General features: G+C 44.8%; 1 protein-coding gene across 1 annotated transcript in view; it reads left to right on the top strand.

The window, feature by feature from the left end:
* The first annotated feature begins 2,992 nt into the window (after positions 1-2,992).
* The window catches only part of LOC146179268 (uncharacterized), a 77,486-nt gene continuing 57,332 nt past the window's right edge, over positions 2,993-23,146 (top strand). The window contains exons 1-8 of the mRNA XM_084578939.1: positions 2,993-3,079; positions 3,760-3,915; positions 6,566-6,654; positions 12,432-12,479; positions 13,862-13,981; positions 14,545-14,603; positions 16,464-16,619; positions 22,173-23,110. Of these exons, the coding sequence (XP_084435065.1) occupies positions 3,808-3,915; positions 6,566-6,654; positions 12,432-12,479; positions 13,862-13,981; positions 14,545-14,603; positions 16,464-16,619; positions 22,173-23,110 (1,518 nt within the window). The 5' untranslated portion in view covers positions 2,993-3,079; positions 3,760-3,807. The remainder of the gene's footprint in view (positions 3,080-3,759; positions 3,916-6,565; positions 6,655-12,431; positions 12,480-13,861; positions 13,982-14,544; positions 14,604-16,463; positions 16,620-22,172; positions 23,111-23,146) is intronic.

Below are 23,146 nucleotides of genomic sequence, written 5' to 3'. Positions count from 1 at the left end.
ACCCGCTTCTCCCCTTCGGGCCGCGCGGGTACCGGTGCGAGGATGTCCCAATACCCTTGCGTTTAATGAGTTTTCTCGACGAGGTGCAATAACGCTATCGCGTTCCACTCTTGAAGGCGAAGCTTAAGCGTCCTCCAAATTTTGTGCGTATAATTAGTTCAAGCCATGCACAAAAGCTACACAGGTTATGTGGCACGTGGAGGACACCAGCTATAGATATATTGACTCTACCTGGCGGGGATCTTTATCCTGCAGTGGTATAACGCACAGTACCCGCAATCGATTAGCTTTTCTCCTCTATAATAAAACCGCCACTGCGACCGGAAGGTCGAAGGTGTTCGATTGCTGGACCCCGGAACTCGGGTTTGAATCTCGGCTGCGGCAGCCGCCTTTTGACGGAGGCGAAAAGCCATAGGCGCCACTGTACTGTGCGATCTATTAGTGCACGTTAAAGAACACTGGATAATCGAATTTTCCGGGGCCTTACACTACGATGTCGTCCATAGACTGAGTTGCTTACGTCCAACCCTATTAAACAAGACCGAAACCGCGTCCTTGGAATCAGCCGTCGAGCGCCGTAAACATGCACTAAGCCACCGCGGCGTGGGGAAACATCCATAAAGCTAATCACTGTACCACCGTGCATTGTGCATAACGGAGGAAACGGTGTGAGCGAGTGAGTGCAAAAATTAATTGAGTAGCCTTAAGGGAGGGGGATGTGTAGGTGGGGTGTAGGTGTAGGATGTGTAGGTGCTATCCGAGGATCCGAAGGAAGTCGGCGCTCTCTGTCTTAAAATGAGAGCCACTCCAAGCTGACGCACGCGCTATCGCGCATCGCCAGTTAAAAACGAAAAATTATATTCTCATTACTTAAAAAAAAAAAAAAAGTCACTGGCGCCGCGCCGTGTTGGCGAGCTTGCGGAAAATGGAAACGGAAGAGGGAGAGGAGGGGGAAGGAGATGTCGCTAATTCTTTCATTTCACGGAGTTCGGGAGTCATCGCAGTCGCAGTGTCCTCAGTGTCTAGAACCGCTAGCGACAGCGGCATATCATCATACGTGCGGATCCAGTGCCCGATTATCCGTGCCTGGATCGTTGGGGGTTTTTCCTTCCGCCATACCACCTCCCACTTCCTTTTCCAATAGGGCATATTGTAGTTTCGTCTCGCGGCCCCGTCCCGAAGTTATTCTCTAGCAACATGACCTCCAAGATTTCTTCCACGAGCGCGAAAAGTGGGCAGCGCGGGGCGATCTCGGAGGCCGTGATAGCAGACGCTCCTCGCGCCAGTGGAGCAGCCGCTTGCAGGCAATTTCCGCGCATTTTAACGGTCTTGAAGATGTTTCAAACCAATAGAAAATGAAAAAAAAAAAAGGGCTACGCATGCAAATCGCGCATGCAAATGTTTCGCGCTCGCGTAACACATAACGCTAGCGCCCCCACAGTGAAACAGACCGCCAATTTCATCTATGGAGCACCGTGCTGCGGAGCTTGTATGGAGACTGGCTCGACGCTGCAGTGGTTGTAAGCATTGTCTCCAGGAGGCACTGGTGGATCTCATTCCGGTAAGGATCTCATTCCGAAGTGATAGCGCAGTTCTTTTCACTGTGCATTAAGTCGTGTTCGTGGTTACTGATCACGAGGAGTTCTACGTTGCGGGCCGTTGGTGATGGAGTCGTTCAGGACCGACCAAGGATGGAAGCCAAGAGTGAGCGTTACAGTTTTGAAGGTAAGCTTTCCGGAACGGTATTCCATACGAACGTTCCGCGGAAGATATACACACTGTTGTTTTCGAAGGCGCGAGGTGTTTAAATTTGTGTTTGACTTAATTGTGACGATAACGTGGTCGAAAAGTGGTAATCAACTTTCGAGAGCAAGCTCAGCGTTCGCGAATTTGCACGGGGGACGCGCCTGCGTCGCACAGGTGCGCGTTTCAGGATTGTCGGCCGATCATGCGGCGAACCTTTCGTGGACGGGTTCCTCAGCGCTCGTTTAATTTTCTGGTTTGCAGATACAGGTTGTAATTTGCGTACAGCATGTTCACGTGGTGCTGACTTGCTGTATCTGGAAAAAAAAAAATCAAACTCAGATGCCGGTTTAGAGCTCCGCTTGCAGAAGCAGAAGGCGCACGCAACCTAGCTAAGTTTGAAAATTATACTGATTCACACAGATGGTAGTCTCCATTAGGTAAAACCGAAAGGTCCAGCTGGGATCAGTTGATAGCACCTCAATTACAGTAATCTAGAATACGCGTGCACCATAAAGTGTACTAGAATACTTCACCCATGCATGATCGGCGTCGGCCACGGCTGCGTAGAGGCTGGTAACGAAAGGTAAATAAGAGTCTATGATCTTATTCGACTACCTTTCTCGAGCAGTCAAGCAGAATTATAAATGGCGTTATAACTGTTTCGGTTCTTCGGGCCTGCTGTATGAATTGTGTTGTCGCGTCTTCGTGGACGCGGCCCAGAAACAAATTCTAGGTTGCTTATTATTGAGTAGCTTTGATTTGCAGGAGCACGGAGGAGAAACAACATCCACATATAAATTTAAGGGGGAATAAATTTGAGTGTACTTCGATTTTTCGTGAACGTGGATGCTTTCTTTTCTCTTACGTGCGCATAATGTCATTTGTGGTTGTATACGTACGCGCTGCTGTCACAAGCGCGCACATAGTGCTACATTTTTCCTTCGGCGTAATCGATACCAGAGGTGTAACAATAATAGATGGATATTTCGATTTTAAATTCAATGTGGAACTTGATTGCGGTTGGAGAAAACAGTACTGCAATTCTACTGATTCACAACTCGCGCTGCGCAGTTGCGTTCCCTACATTCCCTGAATGTAGGGAATTTAAGAGGTTTCGGTTGTGAAAACTGGGGGAAAATAGTATTCCTGGAGGCATCTTACGAAGTTCACGTGCAGAGAGCTCAGTTTCTGGCGAAAACGGTTAGAACGGACGTAAAGGCTGCGGAAATGCTGTCTGCACAGCTGCGTAAAGGACCGCGGCAACGAAGGCTAGGCGAACCACGCGTCAGAAAACATCGCTTCTTCTGAGACGGGCAGCAGCGGAAACGGAGTGGTGATGGTTTATGAATTGCCCTTGATGTTCACAGCATTTGCATGAACTGCGAATTTTATATGCATGTCGCTTGCACGAGCTCGCAGCAGTCCAGCAAGAAGCATCTATTCGATCTTCGCTGGCGTACGTCGAAGTCGCGTCTCGGTTCAACTGACGTGTTCCAGAATCAATAAGAAAATGACTAACATGGGACCAACAGGTGTGAGAAGTTTTGAAATTATGCCAGTAAATTTTTGCCTGCTTCGACACTAATGACAGCGTTTGCAGTGATGTATATATTGATGTACGTTTGTTAGTGTTTTTGCTGAGAAAAGAAAGTAAAAACAATTTCTGTGCAGAGTATACTCTTGGCGAGTGTTATTGCTGCGAAAAATATTTTAGAAAACATATTTCTAAGATGCTATATGTGCAGAAATTAAGTGGCAATGAAGTTTTGCTGTGACAAAAGTGGAGGTTTCAGTTCTATTATGAATGCCTATGATATTACTCGTAGGTACATTTCGTGTCCACCAAATTATGTTTTGTCTTTGTTTTATAGTCCAGAAAACCTAGACTTCAAAAAATGTGCCCTTTCAGATTGATAGACTTCATTCAGCCTGTGTACATGTATCATCAGATTACTGCCACTACGATTTCATATTTTGAAACGAAAGTCATGAAATTAAATTACGTATCTGCAGGTGCTCTCACCTACTCACTTTTTGGTGAAGGAATCTCCAGGCCCCTATATGTCTCAGGTTGGAAGAGAGTTCATCACCATGGAGTCAAAGATCAAGAAACTTTTGAAAAAACAAGATGTCAAGCTTTCAAGCGAAATGTCACCTGAGATTGGATCTGTAAGTACTGGTAATTACCACTTGATTGGTTACTCAAGTCTGACATGAAACACTTGTCTTCCCTATAGGCGAAGTTACTGTCACCTGTTGCTTAACTAAGGTTTAACTAGTGCAGTGTCCCTACTTGTTAGCATCTGATCGGTGCAACTCCTCTGACTGTGCTTACAGTACAGGTTACCTTTAATTCAACCTTTAATATGTTAAGGCTATTAATTAAACAAATTATTAAATTAAACAAGACATTTTAAAATCGGTTTGCAGGGGAGGTCCGTTTATGTGAGAGGACTGTTGTTCCAGCAAAGATTTTTGAAAATACTACCATGTGATTTGCCGCTCATTCTAGACAAAAATACAAATTTCATACATTTGTACACTTGTAAAAAAGGCTAATTGTTACTGAAACTGAGGATAGCCAATGGGGGGGGTTGTTCCTGTCTTTTTGTCTGTGAGATGTTGATCAATAATAATGTAGTAATATATTAGCACTGTCACCATCTTTACTTTAAAGATAATTAGAAAATAGAAGGAAACTGAACCAAACTCGCTACCTCCACATGTAGCATATATGTGACGTTCCGTCAATTGAACTGCGAGAGCAGCTGTTCTGTCGTCTGCATTTGAGAGAATTTATGTTGAATCTAACCATCCTTAGAGGTGAATTTAGGAATATTGGCTGCTATGGTGGAGGCAAGAAGTTACATTCAACATAAATGACCTTGAAAGTAGAAAATTTGGTATTGGCCGTTATGGCTTAGTTGGTGGAGCACTGTATGTGACACACTAAAAATGTGATTTGATTCACGTTTGTAAAGCAAGCTGCTGTGTCTGTATATATATTTCATATGCCTTCTCCCACATCGTCATCCATCATGACCTTCTTCTCTCCTTCCCCTTCCCCAGTGCAGAGTAGCAGGCCAGATTTGAATTATTCGGGCCAACCTCTCTGCCTTTTCCTTTCAATAAATCCATCTATCTATCTGTGATTTTATATACCACCGAAAGCATGTGATCGTGTTTTTTTCTACCTTCTGATCAATTTCCTTTCGGGGGAAAAAATGATTACTGTATACCGATTTCTCATTGATAAACATGGAACACCTACAAAAATAGAAACTTTCCTTTAGGTCGTATTCCCTTATGCTTTCTTCGAGTTCATTGACCTGGCCTTTTTTATACTTCTATGAGATTGCATTTATTTATTTATTTATGTATTTATACTTTTAGTCCCATGCAGAAGTGGATACAAAGGGGGCAAAATGATAATAGTGGATTGAATGAGGGAAACGAGTGTAGTCACAAAGAGACGCGAAGTAAAAATTCATCATCACAGGCGCACCACGATAGCAACAATATCAATTCAGTGCGGTTAACATGCTCTATGAAGTATTTGTCTGAGTTGCAGTTCACAGCATCTGATGGCAAAGATTATGGATAGTTTATCCATGCTTTTCGGCTTTAGACTTTATGCATGAATTTATGCAGCATTACCGCAGTCGGTTAGAAAGATGTCATGAATTTGAATAATTGCTGGCGCGATCAGCTCTGTGTCCATTGTTTACAGGGTATTTACTAAGTTAATTGCTAGTAGAGTTAGAATAACCTAGATTGAAATTTTTTCTGAGGGGAGGAGGGGGAAAGCAGGCTGAATTGGAATTGAATTGGATTGCAAAACATTTTTGTTGTTCAGAGCAGGATGAAGGAGAAAAGTTTTTTCTTTATGGGAGACAGGGTGTCTGCAGCATGTACAGGGCAGGGATAATTAATCTACGGTGCTTGGGAGAGATCTTTGTCTTCCATCGTCATGAGAGTTAGCCTGATGATGATCGTTAACTGTTTTAGTAGTGACTTTGGCATCTTCACAGCAAAATGTGAACTGGATATAGGGACCTTTTAATGAAGGGAATAGTTGTTTTATAGATCAATACTACGATTTAAATTAATATTTTGTTTGACTTTATATTCAGGGATCACATAAGTAGGCAAGTATAGCTCTGAAGAAGGAAAAAAGTGTTCCCAGAAGAGAAGGCAATCCAGGCAATTAAGAAGTATTTTGCGCTTGTGACGAAGAAAGCTAGTAGAGCAAAAGCCATCGTGTATGTAATGAATGAGCTTCAGCAGACCAGATTGGCCAAGGTGATAGCGATTGAAAGAAGGGGGCTTTATGTGTTTTTTTCGTTAAAACTCACAAACCGGACTCGTTGTTTAGATGTATTAGGAATGAACGTGAACGTGATTCATGGCAGCTGCAGGTGTCTGGTGATTTTTCTAGTTTGTGTTTATGTGGCAGAAGTTGTGGTTGTCTTGTTGCTAACATTTATTGTTGGCTAGACATATCTGCTTGAGAAAGAAGAGGTATATAAGTGTGATGTACTTGGAAGTAGAGGAGGTAGTGGTGGCTGAGTGTGAAAGAGGAAGCCCGGTTCTGTTTTGTACTACAGTTGATAGTGTATGCCTGTGTTGTGTTTCTCTCTACGTGTTTGTCCATGTTGCGCCGCAGTTCTGGGTATTACGCACCAACTCGCCCCACAAGCTGTTATTCTGAGAAAGTGTTCAAAGGTATTCACTGCTGTAGTTGTATGTTGCAGCTAAACCAGACTCTTGACCATTGTTGCAGGGTTTTCTTCATTACGCTTTTGTTTTGTGCATGTAGGTCGTGTTAGTGAACAAGCCAAAGGAAAAGGAGTGGTACCGGGCACTGGTCAACAAGGTTGTGGACAATGAGGGTGACTACAAAGTGGAGTGAGTCCTTTTCAGTGTGTCTTACAGTATGAGTGCTCGTTTTGTTACACATGCTAAAGCGCTGTTAGTTGTCTTTGGCTCTGTGGCATACAGTTTTACGTGCAAAGTGGGAAGCCTTCAGTAAGCATTGCCATCATCAAAAGCTGCGTTGAAAAATATGTCATCCTTTGTTTACCCGTGGGCTGGGTTTCATGTGAGGGCTGTGGGTGCTTGTGAAACTTATTGCTCATCTCTTTGCATGGTTTACTTGGGGCACATTTTCAGCTAAAGTGATTTGGGTTTGTATCTGTTTATATGGGAGATTGACAGTATTTCTAAATGAAAGCATAAAATGTGATGGAGATGCTGCAAACTTTCGAGCTTTAACTTTGTTTTGTGCGTGTGTGTATGTAGTTGTAATAGCAAGGGTCAACTTTTTGTGCTCTAGTTCATATGGGGCATCACAATATAGGTACATCTGAAAATGAGTTTGGCGAGTAATGTATGGTCATTCTTTATGACTTCAGGTATAGTCTGCATGGAGTCGCTAAAGCCCATAGAAACAACAGATATGATTATTTTAAATCAGCATCCTGACATAAACTCTCCTTGCGGGCACTTGCAGTCATCATTTTTTACTTAAAAATTCATTCAACAGTGTGTTTGATGTGGGCTTTGCAACAATCCGACTGCCGACCTCCGCTTGACCTTCACTTGGAAATTCAAATTCATTTCCAAGGAAACAAAAGAACACACGAACAAGCCATATCAGCTAGGCTCATGCTCATAGTCTCACACTTCTTATGGAGGCTTGCAACTTGCTTCCCGAGCAGAGTTTCATCGACAAAATTGAAGTGGTATATTTAAAATAGTAAAAGGAACTGCCACTGCTGGCAGAGGTGGAAATCGGATATTCAACTTTTGAACGCTGAAAGTGTACCAAATGAGCTACGAGGTCACGAACTTAGAGCATGCATGAAGGGTCTGGTGTTACTGGACAAGAATGACCGGTAGTGGATTTTTATGGTGTAAGGGCATCTTTGCCTAAAAAGTGCCGTGGCACAAGGTCATTTCCTGTACTCATGGTGGAATCCACTGCTCATGTTTGAATCTAAATCACTTTGGATTGCACTAGGTCCTCTGGCAGTGGTGGTGGTGATGATGGCATAACAGGTGACCATCTTAAGGAGAGAATAAATTTGGGCATGTTGGTGATTCATTCTAAGTTGGAAATAGTAGTGCACGAAGGAAGATGGGACGAGCGAGTGGACGCGGACGAGCGCTAACCATCAGTTGAGATTTTATTGTATGACCAGGTGCAAATATATACATTCCCGAAAAATGAAAGAAGAAAAGAAAAGAACGGAGCATTGAGAACCACAACCGAAGCGCATGCTCAGCACTTGCTGGCATCACCCGTTCGCACCGAAAATTTAATTTCTTTTACTCACAGAGATAGTGACTGCATGCTGACACATCTAGGTCCTGCCTGCATAATCTTCGGCATTTTAACAATCTCTTGAGTGAGTTGGTTGTGGTGAAAGCAGATTACCACAGTTTTTTCGAACATCGGTTGGCAGAAGGGCCTACTGTCACACGTTCTGCAATGCTCGGCCAAATGCCCATCTACTGTAACACTGCTGACTTTCTTTGAATGCTCTTTCAGGCGTACATTTGAGCACCTGCCCATTTAACGATGTAGAATTTCCCGCATTACAAGGGAATTTAGTTGTAGGCCACCTCCTGCCGGCAAGGGACAAAGGTCTCCCCGTGCCTGATAGTACAGCCGGGCTTACGCTTCTTAATAGGGAAAGTCATCCTGCACAAGTTCCGCAATCTATCGGGGGTCGTGAACACCATCTTCACCTTCACCTTTTTTTTTTCTATGCAAGCTTTCAGCTACTGAAGCAATTGTTTGTCTAGGAAAGTCCGCCGTCTCCAACCGTGCCACTTGCATGCCAATACTTTAACCTGTTACATGAAGGCGTGACTATTGAAGAGCATTGAGCAGAAAAAAAGACGCGACATTTCTTTGAGCAAGCTTTGAATGTGCTGACAGTATGGCAGAGGAGGCTTATTGGCTCTAAGCTTAAGGAGTCAATACACATGATCATTCCTAAACTGCAACCGCAAGTCTAAAAACCTCGAGCGTCATTCTCAGGCATTTTACACGTGAACGTTAACGGGTTGAAACACACACCAAAAGAATCTAAAATTCGCATGACAAAAGCGTCGTTCGAATGAAGGCAGTTACCTCCTCCGGCAAAGGGGTCAGTAAAAATAGCGGTGTGAATAAAAATTAAAAAATTATCCACATAGCGAAAAACACCTTAAATCTCAAGATCAGCTAGCCACTCATGTAGAGCCTTGTCACAATGAGCTAAAAACAAATCACTTAAGCGTTATGCAGGACCCGATGCAGACACTCTGCTTTTGCAGGTAAATGTTATTGTCATAATTAACAAAAGTGGATGTCAAGTATACTGATAAATGTTCTAAAAAAACCCTCCATCGTCACACCACAGGCATTCTGGAAGTCGACAGCTCCGCTTTGGTCGATGGGTGGCCTCGACACAAGATAGCAAGCCTTTATAGGGCAACGAGGAGAACAAGTCTTTAGTATCCTCTGAAAAATTTGTGATCTTTTTGTGATCGTAGGATTTAAAAAAATTAATAACTGCTGCAGAATCCTTCGTTAGGAAAGGATTAATCGAACTTAATACAGTAGAACCCCGCTGTTGCGTTCCCGGGTGCTGCGTTTTCCCGGCTGCTACGTCCTTGTGGTCGAGTCCCAGCATGACTCTCATAGACATCCATGTATTAGAAACCCCGCTGTTACGTCGTAGCTTGGGACACGTTCCCGCATGATACGTTGTGAACTCGCACCCCAAGCCAACCCGAAAAACAAGCAGCGACGGCCATGTTTACTTTTTCGGCGAATTGACTTGGCCTGGCTTGGCCTAGCGTTGCTGGCTTGTCTACAGAGGGCACTAGTGACGCTTGGGCAGGCTGCGTCATCATCATCAGCAGCAGTAGTTGCGCTTTTTTTTTTGCGTCTTGCTGTCTTTCATTACTCCATGCTCCATCCTTTGTGCGGTTGGTGTGTGTGCGACTGGCTTCACGATTGCCGAGCTTAGGACTCTTTCCGCGTGTATTTTCCAGCTGTGAATTCGTTCCGCGGTCGTGTGCACACGCGTCCAGCGCACTCAATCGCCCACCTGGCGCGTGCCAACCGTTCAGCACGTAAATACAGCAAGATGGCATCAAGAAAGCGCAAAGCGCTATCCTTGGAGGATAAACTGAATATTCTCCGCACTGTGGATGCAAACCCAACGCGGAAGCGGGTGTGCATCGCTAAGGAACTGGGACTTATGCCATCCACCCTCAACTCTATTGTTTCGAAAAGAAACGAGATCGAAGCAAATGCCTGGTCCTTTGACATCAAAAGCAAGCAAGCCCGCGGTGCGGAGCACGTGCAGCTTGACGAGGCGGTGTACAAATGGTTCAAGCAAGCCAGAGCTGCAGGTGTTAATTTTGATGGCACCATTTTGCGCGAAAAAGCACTGGAGATAGCAGACAAGCTCGGGATCGTCGATTTCAGTGCGTTAAACGGCTGGATCGACCGATTTAAACGAAGGCACGGAATTTGCTACCGAACCGTGAATGGGGAGGCTGCAAGCGTGGACGTGGCTACTGTAGGCAGCTGGAAAGAGACCGTGGCGCGCATTATTGACGGCTACGAACCTAGGGACATTTTCAATGCCGATGAAGCGGGCCTCTTTTTCAAAGTACAGCCCTCGAAGACGCTTAGCTTGAAAGGCGAGGCTTGCCACGGCGGAAAATGCAGCAAAGACCGTCTCACCGTTTTGTTGTGTTGCAACTCGGATGGCTCCGAGATGATGAAGCCGTATGTCATCGGCAAATTTCGAAACCCGCGTTGCCTAAAGAATATACGTTACCTGCCCTGCCACTACAAGAACAACAGCAAGGCTTGGATGACGTGCGCAATTTTTGACGAGTTCCTCACGTACATGGACTCGAATATGGGCTGTCAGGACAGAAAAGTCGTCCTTTTTTTAGATAACTGCTCCGCGCATCCTAAGGACACTACGTCGCTGCGGAACATCAAGGTGGTTTACCTTCCGGCCAACACGACCAGCCACCTTCAACCCTTAGATGCTGGCATCATCAAAAACGTGAAGCATTTTTACAGGAAATGCATCGTGAAGCGATCCCTGGCCTCTGTGGACCGCGGGCAACAGCCAACTGGCATTACGATCCTGGATGCCATGCACTATCTGGTCACGGCATGGAGTGCTGTCACCGCCACAACGGTCAGGAATTGCTTTGCGAAGTGCTTCGGCGACGCAGACAGCGCAGCAGAACCAGGAACCGTGGACAACCCTGGAACCCCCGAGGACTGCGAACTGGACACGGCCATGGAAGCGGTTGGCGCGAACGGGATCGTGTGCAACGATTACATGTCTGTGGATGATGCCGTTGCCACCTCCGAGATGATGACTATCGACCAGATCGTGGCCGAGTGTGTAGACGCGCACAACAGTGGCGACGAAGAGGAAGAGGAGGAGGAGGATGCGCCGCAGCCGGAACCGACGTTTACATCGGCTGTGGCGGCATTGGACCTTCCCAGAAGGTACGTTCGCGACGATCGCGAGAGCCACATGGCACTGCAACTTTTGGAGAAGCGAGTTGTGCTCACCGGACGCGAAAAGATGCGACAGACAACGCTGCATGACTTCTTCAAGTGATAACATGGCAATAAATGCATTCAGTTGCCCACTACTGTCATTTTTCAATTTGTCCTACTTCCCGGCTCTTACGTTTCCCGGCTCTTACGTTTTTTTTTTACGGTCCCATGAAAAACGTATCAGCGGGGTTCTACTGTATTAATTCAAGTCCGTCTGCGGATAGTCCGCCTCACGTTTTTGCCACGAGCCAGACTCAGAGAGGTTGACACGAAACGGGCATTCAATCTTATGCCTTTTAGCAGAGAAAAACATTTGTATTTGTAACATTTGTTGCTACTTTCTATGCACTTTGTCAGGTTGAGCTGTTCACATAACGATCTGTCCTGCAACCGGACACGATTCCCACGTCATGTGGGAAATCCTGCATTGGGCAAACGGGCAGGTGCTTAAATGTAAACCTGAAAGAGCGCTCAAAGAAAGTCAGCAGTGATGCCGTAGACGGGCATTTGGCCGAGCATTGCAGAACGTGTGACAGTAGGCCTTCCTGCCAAATGGCGTTCGAGAAAACTATGTTAATCTACTTTCACCGCGACCAACTCACTCAAAAGACTGTTGAAGCGTCCAAGTTAGCTCAGACAGGACCTGGATGTGTCAGCATGTTGTCATTATCACGGTGAATAAGAGAACTTTAAATTTTTGGTGCGAAAGGGTGGTGCCTGCAGGTGCTGGCCATGCGCTTCGGTAGTGGTTGTCAATGTTCTGTTCTTTTCTTTCTTTCTTCTATATTTTGGAAATGTATATATTTGCACCTGATAATGCAATAAAATCTCAGTCGATAGTTAGCGCTCCGTGTCCACTCGCTCGTCCTGTCTTTCTTTGCGCGCTATTATTTTCAACTTAGATGACCATATTCCATACTCTGATTTCAGATCATTGCATGATTGGTAATTGGTGCAGCAGTTTTCTCTGATACTTGAATGAGTATGGAACTGTTCAAGTTGATGCTGGTACGTTACATATTAGTGTTTCACATTTTCTGTATAATACCTCGCATTTTCTGACGATATATATGTACTTCTTTCCTGCCAGGGTCACCCTGGTCGACTATGGTGAAGAGCTCCTGGTGAAGAGAGAGCAGTATGTGGCTTTTCATTTCTTTTTTTTTCAGTTAAATTAGAAAGTGTGGTTTCAGTCTCATCAGGTTACTGATGTCCACTTGTCTTGTCTTGATATTATGTTTGTATAGTTTGGTGCTGGGAGTTTTGAAAAAGCATGTTTGTGCTGATGAGGTTTTTACACTTTTTATTTTTCCTGGTTGCTCAGCATGAATGCTTCACAGGAGATAGCATAATGTGCAGTTTATTTCTGTGCCCATTCTTCGTGCATTGTTTCGCCATTTTTGCTGATTATGCATTGTTCCTTTTATGCATCTTTTTAGCATGCTTTCCAGTTATTTCAGTTTCCGTAAAAGCACTTTAGATATTAGGAAAAAATGTGGCGTTGCGTCGTGTTTGTTTTGTGTTGTGCACAGAATGTCACCTGTATGTGCTTGTATTTGCCTTTATTATTGCCTTCTTTAAAAAAATAAAACAAAAATGCTTCGTTGAATTTTCAGCAGTATTAGGGCAGCATTAACATCCACGCCACAGTCTCGGCCTGCAGTTAAAGCTGTAGTGATAATGCGATGGATATAATTACAGGAAATAAGCTTATCTTCTTGTTGCCTTGACAGAAATGAGAGAAGCCAGTACTAAGGAAATATTTCCAAATGGTATCGGGCAAGTGATGCATTAGACAAAAAGATGTCAGATCTCAAATCATAGTCAGTTCAGCCAAGGAAAGCGACGAAAAGGATAAAAGGTGGGCTTTTAACAAAGGTTGGATCTGGTTACAGCAGAGCAAGCTAAATCACCTGTTGTGTATCGTAGTGCTGCCGCTCCAAGCACCACTTCCTGTATATTACTTCCTGTCTTACCTGAGCATCATATTTCGCTCAACATCTCATCCCCGTATTCCTCCGCATGTCCGAAGCTGCACAAGGACGCTGAACTCTCTTCGCTCTCTCTCTGTTGCATGACTGTCTGCCGTGCTTGTAGTCTTTTGCTGCTAATAAACAATTTTGCCCCAGACTTGGTCAGCAAACACTTCATTACCCCAAAGGAAGATTAAACGGCAAAACAAGGCTGTTAAACATAAACTGCATATTTATATTTATGTATCTAGATCACATGCATTTGCTGCAGCTCTAGAAAAGAATAAGTTTCAGCCTTATATTAAATGTAAATGATATGCTCACTGTGATTAGTGAGAAAACGTTTCAGGTAACATCATGTGACGATGTCCTCGTGCAACTTGTGCAGTTGTTTTCGGCCACTAATATAGTTGGTGCGTAAATAAGCCATGCTGACACCCTTTCCACCAGCATTTAAGTTACGCCGGGAATAATGGTACTTTGTGTTTTCTTCTCGAGTCACTGTTAATGACGCCGCTCTTCTACGTCCTTCTCTCTTTTCTGGCAGGTTACGCGAGGTGCCCAGCAAGAGGGTTCTCAAAGTTCCCTTCCAGTGCATTGAATTTTCGCTGTCTGGGCTGCGACCTGCACTGCCAAAATCTCAGCCCACTTCCCGTAGAGCAAAGCAGTAAGGATGTTTTCTGCTACACTATTGCTAGGAACAGCAACAATACGAATATGGTTGTAGTGTATGGCGTTGAACAATATTTTGAAGCTTCAGTGGTGTTGAGAAAGTAAATGAATTTTCGTTGTATGGCAGCTAATTTATTGGTCATCACTGATCATTAAAGATGCCTTGTTGTACTGGTACCATATTTTCACTAGCTATATACCAACAGAAAGTGACATACTTTGCCTTCTTTTTACTATTTTTGCACCCTTTATAGTGTGTTAGCGTAGGGCTCTCAGTCCGATGGAAAGCCTTTGTTTGTCTGAAGCTGCATCTAGACCCAAAGAAGGGGATAAAATAAGATTTTGAACAAATGTTGCTGTGAACAGTTCAGTTTCGCTGGTCACTGTTGCTGACTGTGAGAGTGAGAAAAAAAAGAACGAGTGGAATTTGGAGCTGGCTTGCAGCAGAAAACTGATTTTCAAGGTTCTTTTGAAGGGTTGCAGTTACGCTTTCGTAAATACCATGCCACCATCAGGGAGCCTCAGCCATGTCAAATTAATGTCACTTTCTGCTTCAAGGAATCCTGATGGCCAGTGGAGTGTTGCTGCCACGGAATATGTTACCTCAATGCTGAAGAGTAAGTTGACTGACCGTGAATGTGCAGAAGCGCATATCCATATGTAATTAGTAACTCGGACTTTTTCAGTTACATGTGTAAAAGGGGTTTAGCAAAACAATGCTTGAACTTTCTCTTCCTAATGATCCCGAACATCCTTTGCTTTAATGCATTTTATCCTTTGCATTTTTAATTTTGTTTTCTCGTTCAGCGTCATTTCTGCTCTGTTTGCTTGTATGCATATAGGGCAAGTTCATTTCTTCCCTCTTGCTAGCATAAAAAGCTTGTCGATTTCATATTGAAGCTTAATGCCAGTGTGACGCAAGCGGCCTCAGTGGTCTTTGAACATTGCTGGCAATGTGCAGAAGTGATAGGTGTTCCCCAAGCAATAGGTGTCATTTCAGGTGTTCCCGAAGGTACAGTTCTGGGACCCTTGCTTTTCATCATATACATTAACAATCTTCCTTCCAATATTTCCTCTACTATCCTCTTATTTGCTGACGATTGTGTAATTTACCGCCCACTCACTAGCAGTACTGACGTTGACATTCTTCAACAAGATCTTAACCAAATCGAAGCTTGGTGCAAACGTTGGTTAATGTCTCTTAATATTTTCAAAACATGTTTGATTTCGCTCCATGGTCGGGAGATGCATACTCCTTCTAAATACACTCTTTTTGGTTCTGAAGTGTCGTCCGCCTCTTCCTCTAAGTACTTGGGTATTACTTTAACACAAAACCTTCATGGTCATCTCATATCATGAACATCGCTAATGAGGCTAATCGTACCCTTGGTTTGATACGGTGCAATGTATAGATTTCTCACCCCATCCATCAAATCACTAGCATACCTAACTTTTGTCCATCCTAAACTAGAATACGCTTCAGCAATATGGGATACTCACCATTCTAACCTCTCTTTAACCTTAGAAAAAAATACAAAATCATGCTATCCACTTCATTTATTCCGATTATTCATACTACACACACTAATGTGATTGCTTTAAAATCTAGAGCCAACTTACTCAGCCTTGAAACGAGACGTAAAATTTCTCGATTGTGCCTCATTCATGTGTTTTATTATTCATCTTTAAGAGAATCAGTCATATCACCTGCTTATCATCTCTCGAGTCGTATTAATCACCATAAGATCACCTACACCCCCACCGCAAGAACTGCCGCTCACACTCTCAAATTTTTTTCATCACATCATCCCGGGACTGGAACGATCTAACACAGGACGCCGTGCATCATATCAAGGCCATTCATTTTAAGAACGCTGTCAAGACCATTGTTGTTTAACTCTCATGCCCATCCCTCATGTAATGCCCCGGAGGCCTTTGAGGTATCAAAAAACAACAAGAAAAAAACAAGCTTGTCAAAGTCCCTTTGCTGCATGAAAAATAAAAGCTGTATTCAGTAATCTGGGGGTTGTCATTATTAATTTACCCTGGGGACAACTTGATGAATAACTCAGTTAAGTAAAGGACCATCTGGCATTATGAAAACAAAACAGATGAAATTGCAATAAAATTACAGGTATGTTTTTGGCTGAGCAGCTAGGTTTATCTCTCTGGAATGTGGTGCTAGTACAGTGTATATTGTTTTATAGGATCCCCTGTTCAGTTTATGATAGTTTTGTATATGCTGCAATTTTAGCTGCTCTTTGTGCCTTTCTGGCCAATGGAACAGGTTTGGTAAGGGCTGGAATTTGTTTTCTTACATCGAAATTATCCGGAGCCCTTCACTACCACACCCTTTATAGCCTCAGTCATGTTTGGAATATTTAACCTCGTGAACCTTAGTCCATTTTCTTCGATCTGCAGTGACGTTTGGCTAACAAACTTGAACCGCAACGGGTGCCTTGCTTTTTATTTTCCAGAGGCAAGTTTGGTGGAGGTCGAAGTGCTTGGCAAGGCCATTTCAGGCGGCCTCTACGGAAGGCTGTTTGTTGAATGGAACGAGAGTTTCATGTGTCTGAACGAACAGCTGGTCAACCTGAACTATGCTGCTTTAGACTCTGAAGATGATCACACCGGTATGTGAACCTGCCGTAAACCTCGCGTGGTGCTAAGCATCGGCTACTCTGTTCCAGCAGACTGAGTAGGCTGAAAAACTTAGGAGCCAGCGGTTAATATTTAGTTAATTTAATTAATTATAATTTTAATTAAGTTACTTGTGTTTAAGTAAAAACTTGCACCTCAACTCGGGGCAGCTGAACTTGGTGAGAATTACCGCCAGGTAGTAAAAAAGCCACAAAAATATAATTTCGTGGAAATTTGTTCTATACTTGAATGTATAACAAGGCACGGCCGCTCGATGGAAGCGCACTAGGTGCGGCCTGCTACGTCGCCCGAAACCGGCTGGAGGCGCCTACTTCCCGTCGCCACCGCCGCGGCGCCACCGTTCGGGGACAGCCGCGCGCGGAGAGCTGCGCCTGGCTGCGCTTTGAGGGAGGCGTATACTGGAGTGTACCCCGAAAAAATGTGACGGTGGGTCAAGGCCACTCGATTGGAGAGCTCGCATTACCGTGATGTTACATTCAGATCAAGTTGTTTGTCACACGAAAATCTCACCCGGCTGTGAATAATTCGAAGCTGTTCAGCTGCCATGATAGCCTAATGCATAACCACTTAACTATGTCGCGAATTTCGTGTGTCATTTTCATACCATTTACTCATTCTTGCATACAGCTTTTATACACAAATTGATGTTAACCTGTTCTAAGCTGACAGCGCTATCCAATAAAAATATATTGTCCTACTGTGAGCAACCTTTGTGAAAATGTGACATGTAACCAACCTTTCTATCTCATTTTGACAAATGTTACATTGGAAATATGAAGATGTTTATTAGGTTAAACCTACATGATAACCTGGGTTCTTCGACTCAGTTGGAGACCTTAAACTTTTTACGCCAGGAGGCTATCCGTCATGGCTTCCCGCATTTTGCATGACCGAACTAAGCGCGCTTCATAGAGCCGGTCTGCCTCAAGGTGCTACGTATATACGCCGAAAGATTTTGTCACTATTTTTATTGGCTGCTCGCAAACCCGTAAAATTTTTGCTGGTTTGTAATTTTCAATGGAAGAGCGCGCATCGAGTGTTCCTGTTGTGAAACTCTTAGCTGCGATTACAACAATGTTCACGCTTAGCGTGCAACTGCAGCCGAGATTCAGCGAGCAGCCGAGTACGCTTATTAAATGGCCAGACAAAAAAAAGGAAGAAAATTACCAATTTCAGATTGCAAACCTTTCATGAGAGAGGTTTATGCCATAGCCATAAATGTCGCTCCACTGCTGAGTTGACATTTCCAGCCCAGCTCACTATCAGTGGGTGCCGCAACTTAACAATATCTTGCATAGCGCCTCAGCATGGGCACGATCATTGTTTTCATAGATTAGCTGCAGGTACTGTGTACAGTGAGAAAACAATGATGAAATCAAAAGTTTACACAGCTTGCTACTTCACCGGACCTCTTCAGACTTCATCATCTTGTTAATGAAGGTGCTCGTAAGCTGACAAAGCTTGATTACTTCCTTTGCGGGGTACATCAAGCCTCCATTATCCTTGGTTTTCATCAACCTGTAACTGGTCCTGTTGACTCATATTTCCTGCAACAGAATTTTGCACGACTGACATGTCGCCTCAAAATCATTACCAAATATCGCATAAATTACGCAACATCCTGGTAGTGATAAAGAAAACTTGGGGTTCTTAAAGCTCCTTGCAGAGCCTCGTTAGAGTACCCGCTTTTTGCTACCTGCTTATTCACCATATCCCGTAATTGCTGCCTCTGTCGCATAACATTAAAATGCAGCTTTAAGCCTCCGCATTATATGAAATAGCACCTGAAGCCGTATGAATGTGCCCTATAGGGAACCCAAGCTCAAGTTTCGCCGCGCGATGGCAGCGCCGTGTTCCTGGCATGGTAGCGAAATGTGAAACGATGGGACGTCGCTGGAGCAGACGCTCCGCTAGCTCCCTGTGCACGTGCGGCGATCGAGTTGCGCCTGGCGGTTATTTGGCGATACAAAAACGCTTCCGCTGATGCGAAACAGGGGTACTAAGTAGCATTGTGTCATGAGCAGCCACAATAGTAGGCGAAGCGCCAAAAGACGAGGCTCATGTGTGAAACTTTGCAGATTCCTTTGGAAGCGTTTCCACAAGACCTGTTTTCCAACCGCGTGACAGCGTTCTAAGAAGTGTCGCGCTCTTTGTGGAAACGAAAAGAGCTAATTTCCTCCTTCTCCATAAACTCAGAAATGTCGACAGTTGATAAAGACGGCTTGGAGAGGCATCGAAAGAGTACAGTGGTTTAACACCATGCATACAAAGCGAAGGGGGTGGAGGAATATCCAGCTCTTTGCTACCCGCGTGTCTTGCTTTGCCGATTTTTCTGTGCTCTCTCCCTGCTTTGCGAGTGCTCTGAAAGCAACCAAATCAACAGATATCCAGCGTGCGACGTCCACGATCGACAATGTTGTGTGAGTGTACCCCAAGACGAAGAAAATATCTAGGAACGAGACCTTTTTTTTTTTCTTGGAAGGGGGCAGGGGGGGGGGGGGACATGCCTTGCTGAGCGGAGACTCTTTTACAGATTTTGGCAAATTAGCCAATAAATAAACCAACATTATTATTATTCATAACGAAAATGTCGGAAGCGCAATACAGAAGCGATCCTAGTTATGGCTCGATTGACAACACTCGCGCGGAGCACCCTATTCGCGTCACAGGTTTCGTTAATGCAAACCAAATAGAAATGAAGCACAACCATTTAATAAGAACCGAAATAAAACACGATTGTAGTGCACGCTGTGATTTCTCCTGCCTTCCGAGCCAGCGAGCCGTTATGTCGCATGCAGCGCGTGGAGCACACATGTGCTTTTGAGACTGCTAGCGTTCATGCCTTTGAAGAAACACCTCCTTCGGACTATAACTTATTCTTCTACTACAAGATTTGCGTTAGTAACGTCGTTATAATAAAAGCAAAACCGTATACAAATCTCTTGCTACAGGCCAAAACGATGACCAACGAGCGAGCCGCTTTATTTCAGAGTACTGGTAATACCTTTGCAGTTTTAAAACATATTATATATACAATAATATAATTACATAGCAGTCTCACCTCGAAATATACTTGCTACGTTTTCGCTAACGTGGGAAACGCATTCACAATCAGTATTTACTCATTGCCGTCTGTCGTAAGCTGTGCAGTAAAAACTTGAATAAAAGTTTTCTCACCTATAATTACGCTTCCTCCAAGGTAATCGCGGCAGGTTGTCCAGTAATCAAGATGGGATGCAGGCGGCATGTCGCGATGTGCCTGCGGGGGAGGGTCAGGGCGCGTGCTCGTGCGAGAGAAAGCGCGCGGCGCACGCCGCGAAGACAGCGAGCCAAGCCGGCGGTGCCCCACTGTGTATTTTTCTGCCACAGATGGCGCTGCCCATCAGGAGCCGCAGCGCCGCCCAGCGATGGGAATTATTGAAAGGGTCCCACTTTCAATAATTCCCATTTCATCCTTACATCTTATTGACTTTCTCTCATTTGGCAGCTCCTGCCACGTTGAACATGTCATGTGTTCTCATTGCGCCAAAGGTGTCTGGCCATATCACCAACGAACGTGCTTCTTACTAGAGAGGTATTTTTCCAACTTTCCGCCGACAGAGCGGGCGCCAGATTTTCTGTGGAACGTGGCTTTTCAGTTTATCGCATCGACTCAAACAGTTTCAAGAGTATAAACAAATGCTGTATGCACAGGCTCGTTTGCTTGCAAGGCCACTCAGACTAGCGCGGCAAAATTTAGAAGCAATTGTATGCTTAAATAAAAAAAAACGGTTCGTACCGTTTTCTGATATGTCCTCGCAACACACCTGCGAGAAAAGCTTCTGGTGCTACCTCATCGTGTTCATCTGCTTCATAACACATCGTTAAAAATCCTAGTTCACTGGCCAGCTCCTTGGTAACTAAATAGGGTAAACAACGTGACGGGAACACAGGAAAAGAGGCCGGCACAACTAGCGCGGTTGTGCCGTCCTCTTCTCCTTTGTTCCCGTCACGTTGTTTGCACTGTTCAGCTATAATTAATCACCAACAAGTCCACTCTGCTGTCCGTTGTAGCAAATTCAATGGCAGCTGATAGGGCATTATGCTTCAGCATCTGGACTTTTTAACCTCAGCGCCGCTTTCATTTCAGAGGAAGCGAGTGCATTTCCACTCCTCACTACTGCAGATAAAATTTGAGGGTCTCTTAGGTGTCTCTTAAGTGGAGGACGGCGAAAGCCCACCCTTGTCCTATCATTTGCCTCTCATCGTTTGCCACAGTTCATCATTCCAAGTCGTCGTTTGGTATATTGGTCGTTTCCCAGTCATGACGAGTCTGCCTGCGTAGTCATTGTAGCCCTTACCACTCATAACTAAGCAGGTTACTCATTTAGAATCAGCAGTGGTCATTTCATATCACTCTTTCACATATTGGTCATTTTGTAGTTTTTAGCAGTAATGATGAGTCAGGCCTAGATATTATAGTCATTACCACACATTGCTAAGCACTTGTACTCATTTCTAATCAGTTGCGGTCATTACATGTCATTTTAGTCATTATTAACCATTATTAGTCATTAGCATTAGTCATTACCTCTATCAATGCCTATTTATAACTTTTATTGCTTACCTATCACCATCAATCATTTTCATTCTTAACCTCCGTCCTTGCACGTCTGCTTTTGCGACTGACACACCAGTGCACGGATATGCGACACACAGATTACAGCCACAGCTTCTGCGCACAGATTTTCGCTCCTTGAGCCTAGAACGGCTTTCGCCTTAAAAAACAAACGCATCCCGTCTCAACGTTAACGAGCTTGCACGCGCGTACACAAAAAAGTTTACCACGCCGACACGAGGCAAACGCGTCCAGAAAGGAAGCAAACTGTGCGCTCTGAGCCGGCGACCCCGGCAGTGACGTGTCCCCGAACAGTGCGCCCTCAGGAGAAATAGCGGGCGCAACTGTAAACTCCCCAAGGACGCGCTTGCCCATTGACGGCGGCGTGATGTAGCAGGCCGCACCCAGTGCGCTTCCATTGAGGTGCCGTGAACAAGGTGTGTATTGGGCCGTAGTAGCACTTGAAAACACACAAACGTTGAAGGTTGTGCTTGCTCCGTGTCTGTTGTGCTGTATTATTTTCAGTTGCTGTGTTGCTTTTCTACTTTAAGCAGATGCGAGCTTTCCGAGGCTCCAAGTAGGCAAAGAATCTGCAGATGGCACAATTTCTTTGTTGCATTTTTTTGCTCACAAGTGATTTTCTGCCCATTGGTTTTGAAATTTTCACCTTCGATTAGGCATGGTATGGATCATGGCTCTCTGTTCCTCTTCACATTGCTTAAGTTATGTTACACGCAATTTTTATTTTCCGACTTCATTGTACAGTCACAAAGTCTGAATTTTGCAATTAAAGTATGTTGCTGAATTTGTTTCGATGCTGTCATTGCTGCTAATTGTCAGCAATTGTTGCAAAGAATTCTACTATTTCCTTGATTCTGAGTGCTTTCAAGGGCAGCTTTTGTTAGTTTTTTATGTGCATTTTCTTCAGTTCCAGATGTGTTAAACGAGCAGGATATCCAGCATGAAATCAGCGAAAAACATCCCTCAATCCCAGACTCTCCCGTTGAGCTCTGCGCAGAAGGTTCCAGATTGGACCATGGCATTCAGAAGAATGCCATCACAGAGTCGCAAGAAGCGTCTGACACCACCTCTGAAGCTTTCCTGCCAAGTGCGGCACAGCTGAGTTCACCGGACAAACCTGTGGAGGAAGTGTCACCGAGAACTCGTCTTCGTGCTGACGTAGCAAGCTCTCCCCTGCAGCAGTCGGGCTCATCAACCAGCCCCCTATTTGAACCATTGGAGTCTTCTACTGGGTCTCTGAAGCGCGCTGCATCAAAAGGTCTTGGCAAGCATGAAGCAGTCTCTTCCGCGGACGGTAGGAGTGTTTCAACTTCAGCCTCTGAGTCTCCATCCATCACTGCCAAATCCCAAGAGACTGCTGAAGGTCACCAGCATCAGATGCTTTTGCCGACATGCGATGCTAGAGAGTTCCAACATGCCCAAAGTGACACCGACACCCGTGGGCTTAGGTCACCTCAAGGAGGTTCAAGTGACGGATGCTTATTGCAGGCAGATCATGACCCCCTCCTAGCATCACCTCAGACAGGTGGAAGTAACGGGCACTCACCACAACTGGACGGGGATAAACTTAGGATCATGTTACCTCAGGCAGGGTCAAGGGACGGACGCTTGTCACAAGTGGGCAGCGATGCATCTGGGCACACGTCACCTCAAGTGGACGCAAGCGACATGTCCCAGGCAGACAGCAAAGCAAGCAAACTGAAGGACCTGCTGCAAGCGAGAAAGCATTGCTCTTCCTCTCTCTTCTCTTCCACAGAGGAGGAAGCTGGGAGTGGTGGGTCACTGGATCTTGTGAAGTCTGAGACGACGGTCAAAGCTTGTGACGGATCGTCTCTCGATGGGCCGGTAAGGTTTACTTTGCACCGAGGGCACTTGTGAGCA

The sequence above is a fragment of the Amblyomma maculatum genome, chromosome 9, assembly GCF_055883805.1.
Source record: "Amblyomma maculatum isolate TAMU_Amacu chromosome 9, ASM5588380v1, whole genome shotgun sequence".
NCBI lineage: Eukaryota > Metazoa > Arthropoda > Arachnida > Ixodida > Ixodidae > Amblyomma > Amblyomma maculatum.
This window is presented reverse-complemented; position numbering and strand designations above follow the sequence as displayed.